The 12,514-nt window shown below is 52.6% G+C and overlaps 1 protein-coding gene across 1 annotated transcript in view; it reads right to left on the bottom strand.

The window, feature by feature from the left end:
- Nucleotides 1-519: 519 nt before the first annotated feature.
- Nucleotides 520-12,514, bottom strand: part of TET3 (tet methylcytosine dioxygenase 3) — a gene marked incomplete at both ends in the record, with an annotated part of 83,674 nt that continues 71,679 nt past the window's right edge. Inside the window, 7 exons of the mRNA XM_080932263.1 lie at nucleotides 520-2,303; nucleotides 2,847-3,183; nucleotides 5,182-5,319; nucleotides 5,764-5,853; nucleotides 8,074-8,224; nucleotides 8,915-9,123; nucleotides 12,204-12,297. Of these exons, the coding sequence (XP_080788389.1) occupies nucleotides 520-2,303; nucleotides 2,847-3,183; nucleotides 5,182-5,319; nucleotides 5,764-5,853; nucleotides 8,074-8,224; nucleotides 8,915-9,123; nucleotides 12,204-12,297 (2,803 nt within the window). The remainder of the gene's footprint in view (nucleotides 2,304-2,846; nucleotides 3,184-5,181; nucleotides 5,320-5,763; nucleotides 5,854-8,073; nucleotides 8,225-8,914; nucleotides 9,124-12,203; nucleotides 12,298-12,514) is intronic.

Raw genomic sequence — 12,514 nt, 5'->3', positions numbered from 1 at the left:
CTGGGGGAACCTGCAGCTCCCAGGAGGCTCAGCAGGTACTGCTGGCCTTTCCTGCCCACTGGTAACCTGTTACTATTGTCGCTTTTAAAAAAACCCAATAAATACGTATTTTTAAATGGAATTTAAAACTACGCTCCTTTGTGAAAGGACACTATAAACTTTTCTTTCCATTATTGTGATATACAAGGATAAAGTTTTAAAAACAAAAGAAAAAAAAAGCCCCTCAAAACAAAAGGGGGGGGGAATAAAACAACGTGGAGATATAAATATTAAGATCAAAAAAAAAAAAAAAAAAATCACCCGACAGCCGTAGTTTCTTCAAAGTGCTGGGGAAATAGGGAGGGAGGGCGGGTCAGTTCTGAGGTTTGGACCATAAATACATATATATGATAAGCAATATCCATATATGTAGATATAGAGAGACTTCTGCACCCCCAACCCGCCCCCGGGCATGAGGGCAAAAGCACCACAGAGCAGCTCGGGCCGGGCCCGACGCTGAGGTACGCTGGCTCCTGGCACCTAGATCCAGCGACTGTAGGGGCCAGTGACCTTTGTGTAGGCGTAAGAGGACACGGTGACCGCCGAGTCTGTGGGCACGGCCAGCGCCTGCCGGGTGGGGACAGCCCCCTTCTTTTCCTTGTGCTGAGGCTCAGCCACCATAGCACCCCCCCATTTTCGCTTCTTCCCGTAGAGCTTGGCCTCCTGCTGGCCCAGGCCCAGGCGCGCGGCCTCCTCCTGCCGCTGCCGCGCCCGTTCGGCCAGCTGCTTCATCTTGGCCTCCCACAGCGCCAGCCCGTGGTTGGGCTGGTTGAGGTTCTTGTGCTGGTAGAAGACCAGCGAGATGCGGGTGGGGTGGCAGCGGTTGGGTTTTTTGAGTGGTGTGGTGGCGTGCAGCTCTCGCCGGGCACACTCGATGAGGATGGAGCAATGGGCGGGGGCCACAGCCACACCACCAATGTTCTCATCCAGGAAGTTGTGCTCACTGTCCGACCACAGCTCCTCCTCGTCCTCTTCCACCCCAGGCCCGCTCTTCTCTTCCTTCACCACCCCCTTGCTGGGGGGCTCCTCGGCTGTCCCCTCCTCCAGGCTGAAGGGATCCCATAGCTTCTCCTCTGACTTCAGGGCCCCAAATAGCTTCTCGTTGGCGCTCAAGGGCATGCCAAAGGCCTGCCAGGCTTTGTCCAGCGCGTTGGGCCCTGGTGTGGGAACCCGCCCCTCCTCCACTTTCACAGGATTCCACAGCTTGTCTTGGAACCCAGGGCCGCCTTTCAGGGAGGAGCTGAAATCCCCTGTTCCCATCCCCCATGGCTTCTCAGGCAGGCTGGGACCAGTCAAGGCCGAGGTGCCGTTCCCAAACTTGCAGGGGCTCCATGGCTTGCCTCGAAGCCGTCCTCCAGGATGGGGGGCCGGCTGCTGACCTTCACCAGTGAACAGTCCCCACTGGCTCTCTGGGAAGGGTGAAGGGGCGAGACAGGTGGCCCCAAAAGAATTGAGCTTGTCAGGAACAACTGTAGGGCTTTCCCCTGAAGGGAACCCTCCCCAGTTGCCACCTACACTGTTAGTCCTCTTCGGGGACATGCTTGGGCCTCCTGAGTACTGTCCCCAGAGATGATTTGATCCCCCATTCTGAGACGCTTCGGGTAAGGGTGTTCTAGTCATCCTGCCGGAGTCTCTGGGTACAGACTCAGCCTGGGTCAGAGGGTCTACTGGCTCTTGCTTGATGGATCTGTTGTAGCAACTGGAGCTCTGAGCAAAGGGAGAGGGGTCCCTGGATGCTGGGTGGAGCTGGGGGACCTTGGATAGCAGATAGTCCTTGGGGCCTGGGTAAGTAGGCTGCTGGTGGTGAGAGACGGGGTGGTGGTTGTCCGTGGAAACAGCCTGTCCGGGCAGCTCGGCAAACTCAGCACCACCGTAGGCCGGGTTCAGGCTGTTGTGTAGAACATGAAGGTCTGGCTTCTTCTCAAAACTGCCTCCACTGCCCCCATGTCCCCAGGCACTGGGACCCAGGAACTGGGAGGGGAATACAGGGTTGCTAGACGGAAAGCCATAGTAGCCGAAGGAAGGAAGTGTGTACTTGGAGTGGAAGCCGTTGACGGAGGCCACGCCAGGCTGTGCATAGCGCGAGTGGCAGGAGTAGACGCTGCTCATGCTGTAGGGGTCGGAGGGCCGGCAGCTGCCCAGCACCGAGTAGCTCTCCACCACCGCATTCCCACTGTACTTGAAGGAGCTGAAGTGGTTCTGAGGCTCCACCTTGAGGGAGGGCTTCAGGCTTTGCTGGGACAATCCACCCTTCAGAGACAGGCCTGGGGGAGGCAGAAGGCAAAGTAGAAGATGAGGTCTACACCACAGCCTAGCGAGGTCTGGGTGCAGAGAGGACAGGAGATGGGAACTCCTTTCTTGCCTGAGAAGTGTTCTTTCTCTGGAGGGGCAGGATGGATGAGGTGTTGAGGTGAGGTCAAACCTGGCTTGGACTTTACTCCCTGGGCTGCCTCCCTTAAGACTTCCAAGGTGGAGAGACACAGCTTGTGCAGAGTCTGTCTTCTCCTCCACCTCTCTACTCCCCGACCCCAGAAAACGCCATTTCAGCTATAGCTCCCCCCTTCCCCAGTGTGGCTGTGGAGTTGCGGCAGGGCCTGATGCTAGGGAGGAACAGGGGTTCAGGTACTCACAGCCCGCCTCCCACCTGTGGGCCCACAACAATGGCTTCTGCCCCAGACAGTGAGGGTATGTCGGAGCAGACAAGTGCTCTCAGGCACTTTAGAGCCAGGCGCTTCACAGAACCACATCAGGACTTTCCTTCTGCGTGGCCAGTGTGACAGGCGGCGAGAGTAAGGTCCCTTGCTTACCAGGGTCAGTGGTGATACCAGCCAACTCCAGGGCCTCCTGCTTCATCTTCTCTGGGGTGCTCAGCTTCTCTTTCTGCAGCTTCTTCTTCTCAGCCGCTGCCTTCCTGGCTTCCAGCTGCCGTTGGCGGCAGGACTTGGCAGGCTCAGGCAGACGCCGGACCTCTCTAGGGAATGCTGTGAGCACCTGGATGGCCCCACTGCTGACCTTTGCGTTCTGGTTCTCCTCGCTGCCAAACTCGTCCGTGGTGGCCATCTTGTACAGGGGTAGCACATGCAGCTGCTCATCCTCGGGGATCTGGCCCACGCAGCGATTGTCTTCCTTGGTCAGGGTGCAGACCTGCCCCACACAGGGAGGGAAGATGTGGACTGGAGTCATTGCCAGCCATTTTCCATGTCCCATCTCACTCCCCTGGCTACTAAGATTCTCGATCCTAACACAGAACCTGGGAGGCAGCTTGTAGAATGCTCAGTTGTATTGTGTTATCTCCTGTGCACCAATGTGGCTGAGCTGGGGGCTAGGGAGGCAGCTCTGCCTGAAGCCCACCCTTGCCGCCACTGGGCCGTCAGCCGGCTGAGACCTTCCCTGTGAATCCTGACCACTCAGCGTGGTTGTTTCTAAGGTAACCTTTCTTTTTATTAAAAATGACCTCAGGAAAGGAAGTTGTAAGCATTAATTACACATGCATGTATGGGCATATGATACTTTTGGGTAACTAAATAGGGCATTATGTAGGTTTGTTAAAAAATTTTTTTTTAAACACAGCAAATGTTTCTTGTATATTAAAGCTTAGGATACAATTTACTTTTTTTTTTTTAAAGATTTGGGCTGGAGAGATGGCTCAGTGGTTAAGAGCAGACTGTTCTTCCAGAGGTCCTTAGTTCAATTCCCAGGAACCACATGGTTGCTCACAACCATCTCTAATGGGATTTAATGCCCTCTTCTGGTGTATCTGAAGACAGCTACTGTGTACTCATATACATAAAGCAAAAATTTCAAAACAGATTTGTTTTATTTATATGAGTACACGGTCGCTGTCTTCAGACACCAGACAAACACTATCCCCAATCACCTAAGGCCTTTACAATGTCAAACATGGCAATTATGATTAAAAAGGAAACAGGGCGTAAATGGGACACCCTCAAAGATGAAATTAAGAGGCTGGAGAGGGTTCTGCAGTTAACAACACTGGCTACTCTTTCTAAGGTCCTGATTTCCCAGACAGCACACGGTGGCTCACAACCATCTGTAATGGAAGCCGATGCCCTCTTCTGGCGTGCAGGCTCTATATGCAGATAGAGCACTCATACAAAAGGGAGGGAGGCAAGAGAAACGGGGGAGATGCTCAGAGGGGGCGGACGGACAGGACCCCGTGCCGCAGGAAACGGAATCAAAGCACTAAGAGCATGTGACTGTCACTGTCTACGCAGGGAGCAGGGGATTGGCGCTCCAGAGAAGAACCATTTCTGCACCAAGCTGCAGGGACTCCCGGTGGCATCCGGATGGCAGTGTGTGACTCACCAACTGCCCATCTGTGGGGGAAGTGGCTAAATGGCTGATACCAGAGCTACGCATGAAGCGTCAACAAACTTAAATGTGAATCCGCACCCGTCGACACGGGGGTAATCTTAACCAGGTTATCCTGTCAAGCTGTCCATATGTGCAGACATACTTGTGTACACACATGTAGAGACTTTTAAGACATGGGAAGTTTGAGAACGTTTTGCTGCTGACAGTTAAATCTTTAATAGTGAAGAGTACCGGAGTGAGGAGGTCGGATGACTCCCGGTGCCCTTGCTTTCCTGCTCCCCAGTGTCCCCACCTCTTGCTCTCTCTATCCTGAGGACCTGCCCTCTCTAGCATTTCAGTCTGGGCCCCCAGCCTTCTCCTACGGTCTCCCCAGTCCCTGCAGTCCTGTCTGTACTGGACCCAGCAGTAGCACCCCGTTCCCTCGAGGGTGCTTCCACTTCAGTCGACCCCGACTCCCCGTCTTCTCCAGCACACGCAGGCTTCAGCAAATCCACTCGTATTCTTCAATCCCTCCTGCTCCTTACACAGCCCATGCAGCCTAGCAGGCATTGAGGAAGACCCTTCCGTTCTTAACCCCCAAACCTCATCTTAGCTGTTCTACTGCTCGGTAAATTCACACCACATCAGCTCTGGTTCCTCATATGCCTCCTGTCACTGGTCCATCTGCTACTGTGAGGGTTTTCTCTGAGGAGAGGCAGGAGCAGGCCATCTGGCTAACATTCCCTAGGGCTCCAAGGATCTACCCTACTTCCTCATAAGGAACAAACCCATCAGTTGGCTCCGCCCGCTGGGCCCAGACTTCCTTACCACAGTGCACCCATTGTAGAGGTTATGTTGGTCCTTGTGGGCGTGGGCGCAGAAGTCCATGCAGGCTGTGACCCCTGAGAAGGGCCTCCCTTCCTTCAGGCCCAGGCGGCAATCGATCGCCACGTCCTCATTGGTCACCTGTGTGAATGGCCAAGGAAGGACAGCTGTTCAGGAGGACTAAGGGCCCACCCCCTCGATGCTGTGCCTAGGATCCAGATCTTAGAAGCAGGTTAAGGACCACAGATGTCCTGTGAGCCTGGGCCATGAGAGGAAGGTTTTCCAGCTGAGAGGCCCTGGCTCTGAAGGAATGGCTCTCTCCCGGGTTAGCTCAAGCCTGTTTGCCTAGACAGACAGGAACTCAAACTTCAGCAGAGGAAGCTAGGCCAGAGGCACCTGGGAGGGGAAGATGGGGAGTTAGGGGTAGACTGTATAAGTAAGGAGTCTGATCAGAGCACACAGTGGTTCCAGGAGAACTCTAGCCTGTGCTGTCTTTAAAAACGCAAAGGAAGCCACACTCCCACATTCCAACATCAGGGAACGTGAGTAAAGACTGCACATGGCAGACAAGAGCCCTGGCCTCACCTGGTTCTGATAGGCCTGGGGTGCGAGCTGCTTGTATAGGGGAGCAACTTCAGTGGCCAGGTCCTGAAAGCTATTCCGGAGCACTTCCTCCTGCAGAAAGAACAATTAGGTACATTCAGTGCTGTCCTAGCTGGCAAACCTCCTGCTAGAAATGAGCCCACCAGAACCATTGCTGTATATCACTGGGAAGGCAGGAAGCCAAGGGTGTCCAGGGTTTCACAGTGTTCCTCTGTTGTGTCCATTTTAAAGATGGGGATACTGAGGCTCACCAGGAAAAACCACTGTTGGAAGGTGCAGTCATTCTGACAGCTATTCTATCACCTACACGTAGCCCTGTCCAGCCCAGGACAAGAGAGCAGGGCCTTGCTTTCAGAGAGCTGAATACCCTTGGGCCACAGGTGTGGTATGGTGGGCGGGGACGTTCCAGTAGGTGTGGATATGCATTTCCACGTTAGAGAAACCAATGGACCAGAGTCCATTGCCACCCAGGAGTCAGACAAACCCAAACCCTTGGCTGCCCCAACCTTCTGAAATGCAAGGTAGTGATGAACTAGGTCCCTCGGGGATCCGTGCGGGTCCTGTACCAGCCAGCGAAAATGTCTGCAGCACCAAGAAGTTCTACAGGATAACTGCTTACATCACGTACCCAGGGCCTTTCTGTTGCCTCTCTGGCCTTACACTGGCTTGTAGGGACTTGAGGCCAGAACCTTAGCATGGAGCCTTGATGGAGGCAGCGAGCACACAGTGTAGGGAGAAGCCAGGAGGCATGGCTCAGTCAGAACAACCAACATGATGCTGTGCGGCCCGGCCACTGCTATGGGGGCAGCCTGGATGCTGCCATCAGCACAGTCGGCCACAGCACAGCTTCGAGGTGAGACTCAGCTGGGGAAATGCAGCAGCCCTGGAGGGACCCTGCCTCCTCCACTATGAACTACTCTGAGCAATCTCTCCTGCCTGCAAAGTGTCTCACTTCCTGAGTGACCCTGGGATAAGGAGACGTGTGAATCCAGCACACCGCAAGCGTTCAGGGCGTGATAATCTACAGCACTGGGAGAAACTAAGCCATTGTCTTTTTATTCCTGCCAAGTCTTAGGCTCTGGAACTCTCCAACCCACTGGTATAGCCACCTTTGCTGCTTCAGAAGAAGAGGGTCTTAGTTTACAAAGAACTATCAAATTAAGAGTATTTTTAGCTTGAAAATTGTCTAGAAGTTTTTGTTTTTTTTTTGAGAAAAGCTTCTGAATTTGGGAAAAAAAATCAGATTTTTTTAATGTGTGTGTATTTATGGCATGTGTGTGCAGGTAGGTGCCTGCCAAAGCCAGAAGAAGGTATCGGTTCCCTAAGCTGGACTTACAGGTGGCTGTGAGCACAATGTGGGTCCTAGGACATGAACTCAGAAGCTTGGAAGAGCAGTGCTCTTAACCACTGTTCTAGTCCTTGAAACAATTCATTTAATTCAGGACAATGGTTGCATGGGCTACGGAACACAGAAGGCGTGCCCAGTGCATGTCTCTGACCTTGGCAGAGTGGGAAACCCTTCCAGTACTAGGAGCCTCGAGCTCTGGAAGGCCAAGACTGATATCAGGATGTCCAGGATGTTTGTGCCCCAGCAGAGGGACTAACCCCTGTCCCCTACACCCCAGAAGTACAAGCAGGAGAGAGGAAGCAGAGGTGAAAAGACACCGTGCTCGTTCTGAGACCACCTCTTGCTATGGCCATAGAAAAACAGCAATGGCGTCATGGCCTCAGCTGACACAGATCCTATACTCTTGGTGAAAGCGGCAAGCGATTCAGAGGCCCTTGTTCAGTTGTAACAGGGACAAGAGAAAGGTCCTGGAAGGGAGACCAGGCTGAGAAGCCATGGAGAGACCTAAGCCTAACCCACTGACCGTACATGTGGACTACACTCAGAGCACCAGACATGGAGACAACAGTAAAGGTCTACATGCCCGATCAATGCCCCTGATGTCTGCCCAGCCCAGTGGGGGATGCGATACCTCACCAAGCCCTGTACAGACTCAGAGGGTCACCCACAGAGAGGAAGGTCCCCCTTCCTCCTAGAATTCTATACCCCAAAAGATGTCCTGCAAAGTGACCAGATCGAATTCAGGTGGAAGATAGCATCTGCAGATAAGGGTATTCGGAGGGATTCCTTTAAAGCGGTGAAGAGTCTGAGGACCTGTAGCTAACCATCCAGTTTTCACATTGTCTGCTTATATGTTTTCTGTCTGTGCTGTGACGCGTCAGACCTTCCTCTGCATAGTTTCTTATGGAGGTGCAAGCCCCCCCTTCCCCCTATACTTTTCTCACCTCTTTTGGATTGTCTCCCGTGAGGCGGAACTTTCGTGGTGTCTTGCTCCGGGCATATTTGCAACCATTGAAGTACATGCTCCAGGAACAGCCGAAGGAGAAGGAGGCACCGCAGGTGTTGGGGTCTTTGCCTTGGCAAGCACAGGTCCGGCTGCAATGTATAACACAGGCCAGGTCAACAGATGTGGTCTCTGTCGACACGACCCCGCAGAGGACTGGTTTCCACTAGCCTACGGCAACAAGGGCTCCTCCTTCCACCCCACAACTCCAAGTTTCCCAGTATGGGTTATTCTCCGAACACGCAAAGCTTGGTGAAACATGCCGGAGAAGGGTTGTACATGAAGGGTACAGGATCATGCATGCTTGCACGTGTGCACATGTGTATGCGGACATCTACTTCAGGACGTCTTCTATTACACTGGTCCTGGGGAACGAACTAGGGTTGTTAGGCCTTTACCCACTGAGCCATCTCAATTGGGTGACATGACTATATCAAAATCCTCTAAACTGCTGGGGGTGGTGGGGCATGACTTTATAGCACTCCAGAGGCAGGCCTTGAACTCCCCAAGTTCAAGGTTAGCCTGGTTTACACGGGACAGCAAGACCCTGTCTCTACAAAAAATGAAACAAAACCCCCCAGACTATATACTGAGAGGGTAACTTTACTGAAACCAAACGCATCTTCATGAAAGGGTAGGAAAGTCCAACAGAAGCAGGTTAATGTTGACCTGGGACTGAAAAGTAAAGTTGAGCCCGGGCCCACACCCAGCACTGCCCAGCACCCCGGTGCCTGCTGCCCTGGTCCCGCAGCCCCGTCGCCCACACCGGCACTCCCACATACTCATCGTTGAGGCCACATCTCCGGCTGGTGGGGTTCCCGTACTTCCGGAGGGTATCGGTGAGCTCCTGGTAGAGGGTGTCTCCGAGGCTTCGAGGGATGCCCTCCCAGGCCAGGATCAAGATGACAATCACGGCGTTCTGACAGTGGTGGCCTGCCCGATGCCGCACCAGGCACAGCAGCTTCTCTTCTAGGGTGTGTCTTCGGATCACCTGCAGAGACGTGGAACTGAGCTACTGCCCTGCAGGGCCACACAGCTCGGCATGGTGCAGGCCCTCAGTCCCCCACAGACGGCACCAATGGGGAAGAGGAACCATCTTAACACAGCAAAACAAGAATGATTATGATGACATCTAAGACATTTGCGACCAACACAAACGTAAGCGCGAGTGTGAACTGGAAGTATAAGAGAAGAATTTGATGATGTCCCAGAATGTTTGCAGAGAAGGTGTTCCACAGCTCTGTGTGTTTTGCACACCGGGGGGAACAGTCTGAGGGAAGGACCTAGGCTGCAGACAGATGTAGTCACACCTGCCACCTGCTCCCTGCAGGTTACACAGAAAGGTGTGGCAGGGTTGGCAATACCAAGAAGAAAAGGGGGCCTGACAAAAATCAGGGCTCAGCGGGGACATCTGTTCATCGAAAGCTGGGATGCCCTGCTCTCCTTAGCCACACATGTGGCTTCTCCAACCCAGCGCGGCTAGCTTCCCCAGTTTGTAAGAAACACTGGAAATGAAGAACCTAATATACTCCGTTGTCCTGTCTTTTCTATGAGACAGTGTCTTACTAAGTAGTTCTAGCACGTCCTGAACTTACTATGTAGACTGTGTAGGTTGGCTTTGAAGACAGAGATCTGCCTGCCTCTGCCTCCCGAGTCCTGGGGTTAAAGACTCCATGTTTAAAGGTACAAGTACCACACTTTTTGTTACTATGATAAAGTATGGATAACAAACTCTGACATGGTCAGTGTGTGTTTTAGTGGCTTTAGGGCTCATTCAGCATGAAGCTACCACTTCCTCTAGGGCACCTTCCTAATGCTGAGACCCTTTAATACAGTTCTTCGTGTTGTGGTGACGTTATTTATACTTTACAACTGTATTCTTACTACTGTTATGAATATGTAGATATCAGATAGGCAGGATAACTGGTATGCAACCCCCACAAGGACTCACTGGTGGAGAACCACTGGCCTGGCCCTTCTAGTCCCAGTAAATGAATAAGCTGAAACTTCATTCATGGAATATTAACGTTTCAACTCTCCCCTCCTGAAGGTCCCCACCTCCCGAGATCATCCTTCTGGTTTTTTTATTTTATAAGATTTATTTCTTTATTCTACATAAGTACACTGTTGCTGTCAGAAGAGGGCATCAGATCCCATCACAGAAGGTTGTGAGCCACCATGTGGTTACTGGGAAATGAACTCAGGACCCCTAGAAAAGCAGTCAGTGCTCTTAAACACTGAGCCATCTCTCCAGCCCCCTCCCCCCATTCTGATTTTCTAATTAAGGTTTTCTTTTTAACATTTATTTAGTGTGCCTGTGCAGGAGCCAGTAAGATCTAGCGATGGAGTTCATACCACAGGGTCTATGCACAAGTGCTTCCGTCTACCGAGCCATCTTGCCAACCGCACACACACTTTGTATTTGATTTGGCTGGGCTGGGAATTGTATCTGGCGTCATGTACATCTTAGGTGAGCTCTCCATTACTGAGCTGTATCGCCTCGGACTGTACGGTCAGCCTCTGTCACCTGACTCTGTGATGTATGTCACGGATGTGGAATAATTGACAACTGGTAGCTCTCAAGGTGTTGTGCCCATTACCGAGTGCTTCACAACTTACTGCAAATGCTACGAATATTCACATGCTAGACGACGCACAGCCCTGATCATGAGGTACTGGTCCAAGGCCGGGCCACGATGATGTCATCCCCCGATTTTCCTGCCAACAACCAACTATCATTTTAAAAGTGTGCCTTGGAATTCAGAAACACATAAATAAGGTACTGGGTCAAACGCTGCTTCAAGACTCTCTGACCAGCTGCCTGTCTCCCAGCACGTTGTAGGAGACCCACTGTGGTCACTGACACGATGCTGATACGGCAATGGTCCTATCTGCTCATATGAACCCCGGATCGGGGTTCCCCAAGCCTTGGAGTCAAACTCTGCTTACTGTCTGTCTATGAGTGATGTCATTTTCCAGATGGGTTCTCTGAAGAGGCACCTCCCTACCACATTAAACTTTTTTACTGCAAGGGCCACCTCCCATGGGGTGGACCGACATGCGTCTTCACACTCTGAAAAAGCACCAGGTCCCTTGGTTGTGAAAAGTCCTATAAGAATAGCTGGGGAGTATGTGAGTTTTAAGGTCAGACATTATTTTCACTAAACGCAGAGATTCAGAGGCAAGGAGTGACACTATAGAAAGACAGTGAGTTATGCAGGGGGCACACAAGTCAGCTACACGGACATTCCTGTGGCCCTCCTGCCTTCGCCCATGTGGCCCTCCTCACCCAAAACGCTTCTTCTCCTTGGGCTACTAAATGCTGTGGCCCTGTTCATGTAGCCCAACCTCCACATTCATCCATCCTGTCTCTCGGTTAAACCCGTGTCTCCAGGTCTCTGTGCTCTCGCCTTTGGGGCGCCTACGGCACTGAACATGGACCAGCCATGGACCAGCTACGGGGAGCCAAGCTTACTCTAAAACAGCTTTGTAGCAGCAGACACCCATGATTACGAGAGCTGGGTGGGGGCCCAAAGAACAAGGGAACTGGGGTCTGTCAGTGACATTCTCCCTGACCAGAGGCTCAAGATTCCTGCTTAGAGGCTGGCAAGCAGCAAGCCTCATCACAGTACTACCTAGAGGACTTGTTTTGGCCTCAGCTTGGCTCATGTAGGTCAGCTTTCAGTGTCTCCCCCTGGCTTCCAGGTAGGGGACAGGAGTACCGGCCACTCAGACACATAGAAAAGAGAAGCCAAAGTCCTGGGGAGGGGGTTCGATAACAGGTCAGGCCGGCCGAACCGCCAGCTTCCCCCTTCCTGGATCTATGCTTTTACCCAGGTATCACACACACAGTGCGTGTAAAGATTAACACGGTTCCTGACAGCATAGGATGCCTGCTGCGGGCATGTAGTAAGTAGGACAAAGATGATCAGTTGCCACAGGGTCACTGGCTCCAGGGTCCCAGGATGGTGAATATGTCTACCTCCTGCTCACCTGCCCTGCAACCTGCTTTGCGATGTGAGCCCAGGGGGTAAGAATACCCAGACTCAGCTGTGGAGACGCAGCACTCACCCACTTGGCAATGGGACAGCCTCGAGAACTCTTCCCCTCCTTGCCGGTGTAGATGACCTTCTCGATCCGGATGGCTTTCCCCTTCTCTCCATACCTAGAGAGGAGACAACAGAAGCCGCGTCAGCACAGCGAATACCCAACATTAGGAGGCAGGCCCGGGTGCTTCGGCCTGGGCTTCTGACTACAGAGAGGAGAAAGGTGGAAAGTGTGGCCACTCTGTGCCCAGAGGTTTGGAGGGCTTACATCCAAACTCCCGGCCTTGGCTCACAGGCTCTTCCTTTGTTTCTGTTCAACTTGCCTGCCTCTGTCCT

The sequence above is a fragment of the Micromys minutus genome, assembly GCF_963924665.1.
Source record: "Micromys minutus genome assembly, chromosome: 18".
NCBI lineage: Eukaryota > Metazoa > Chordata > Mammalia > Rodentia > Muridae > Micromys > Micromys minutus.
This window is presented reverse-complemented; position numbering and strand designations above follow the sequence as displayed.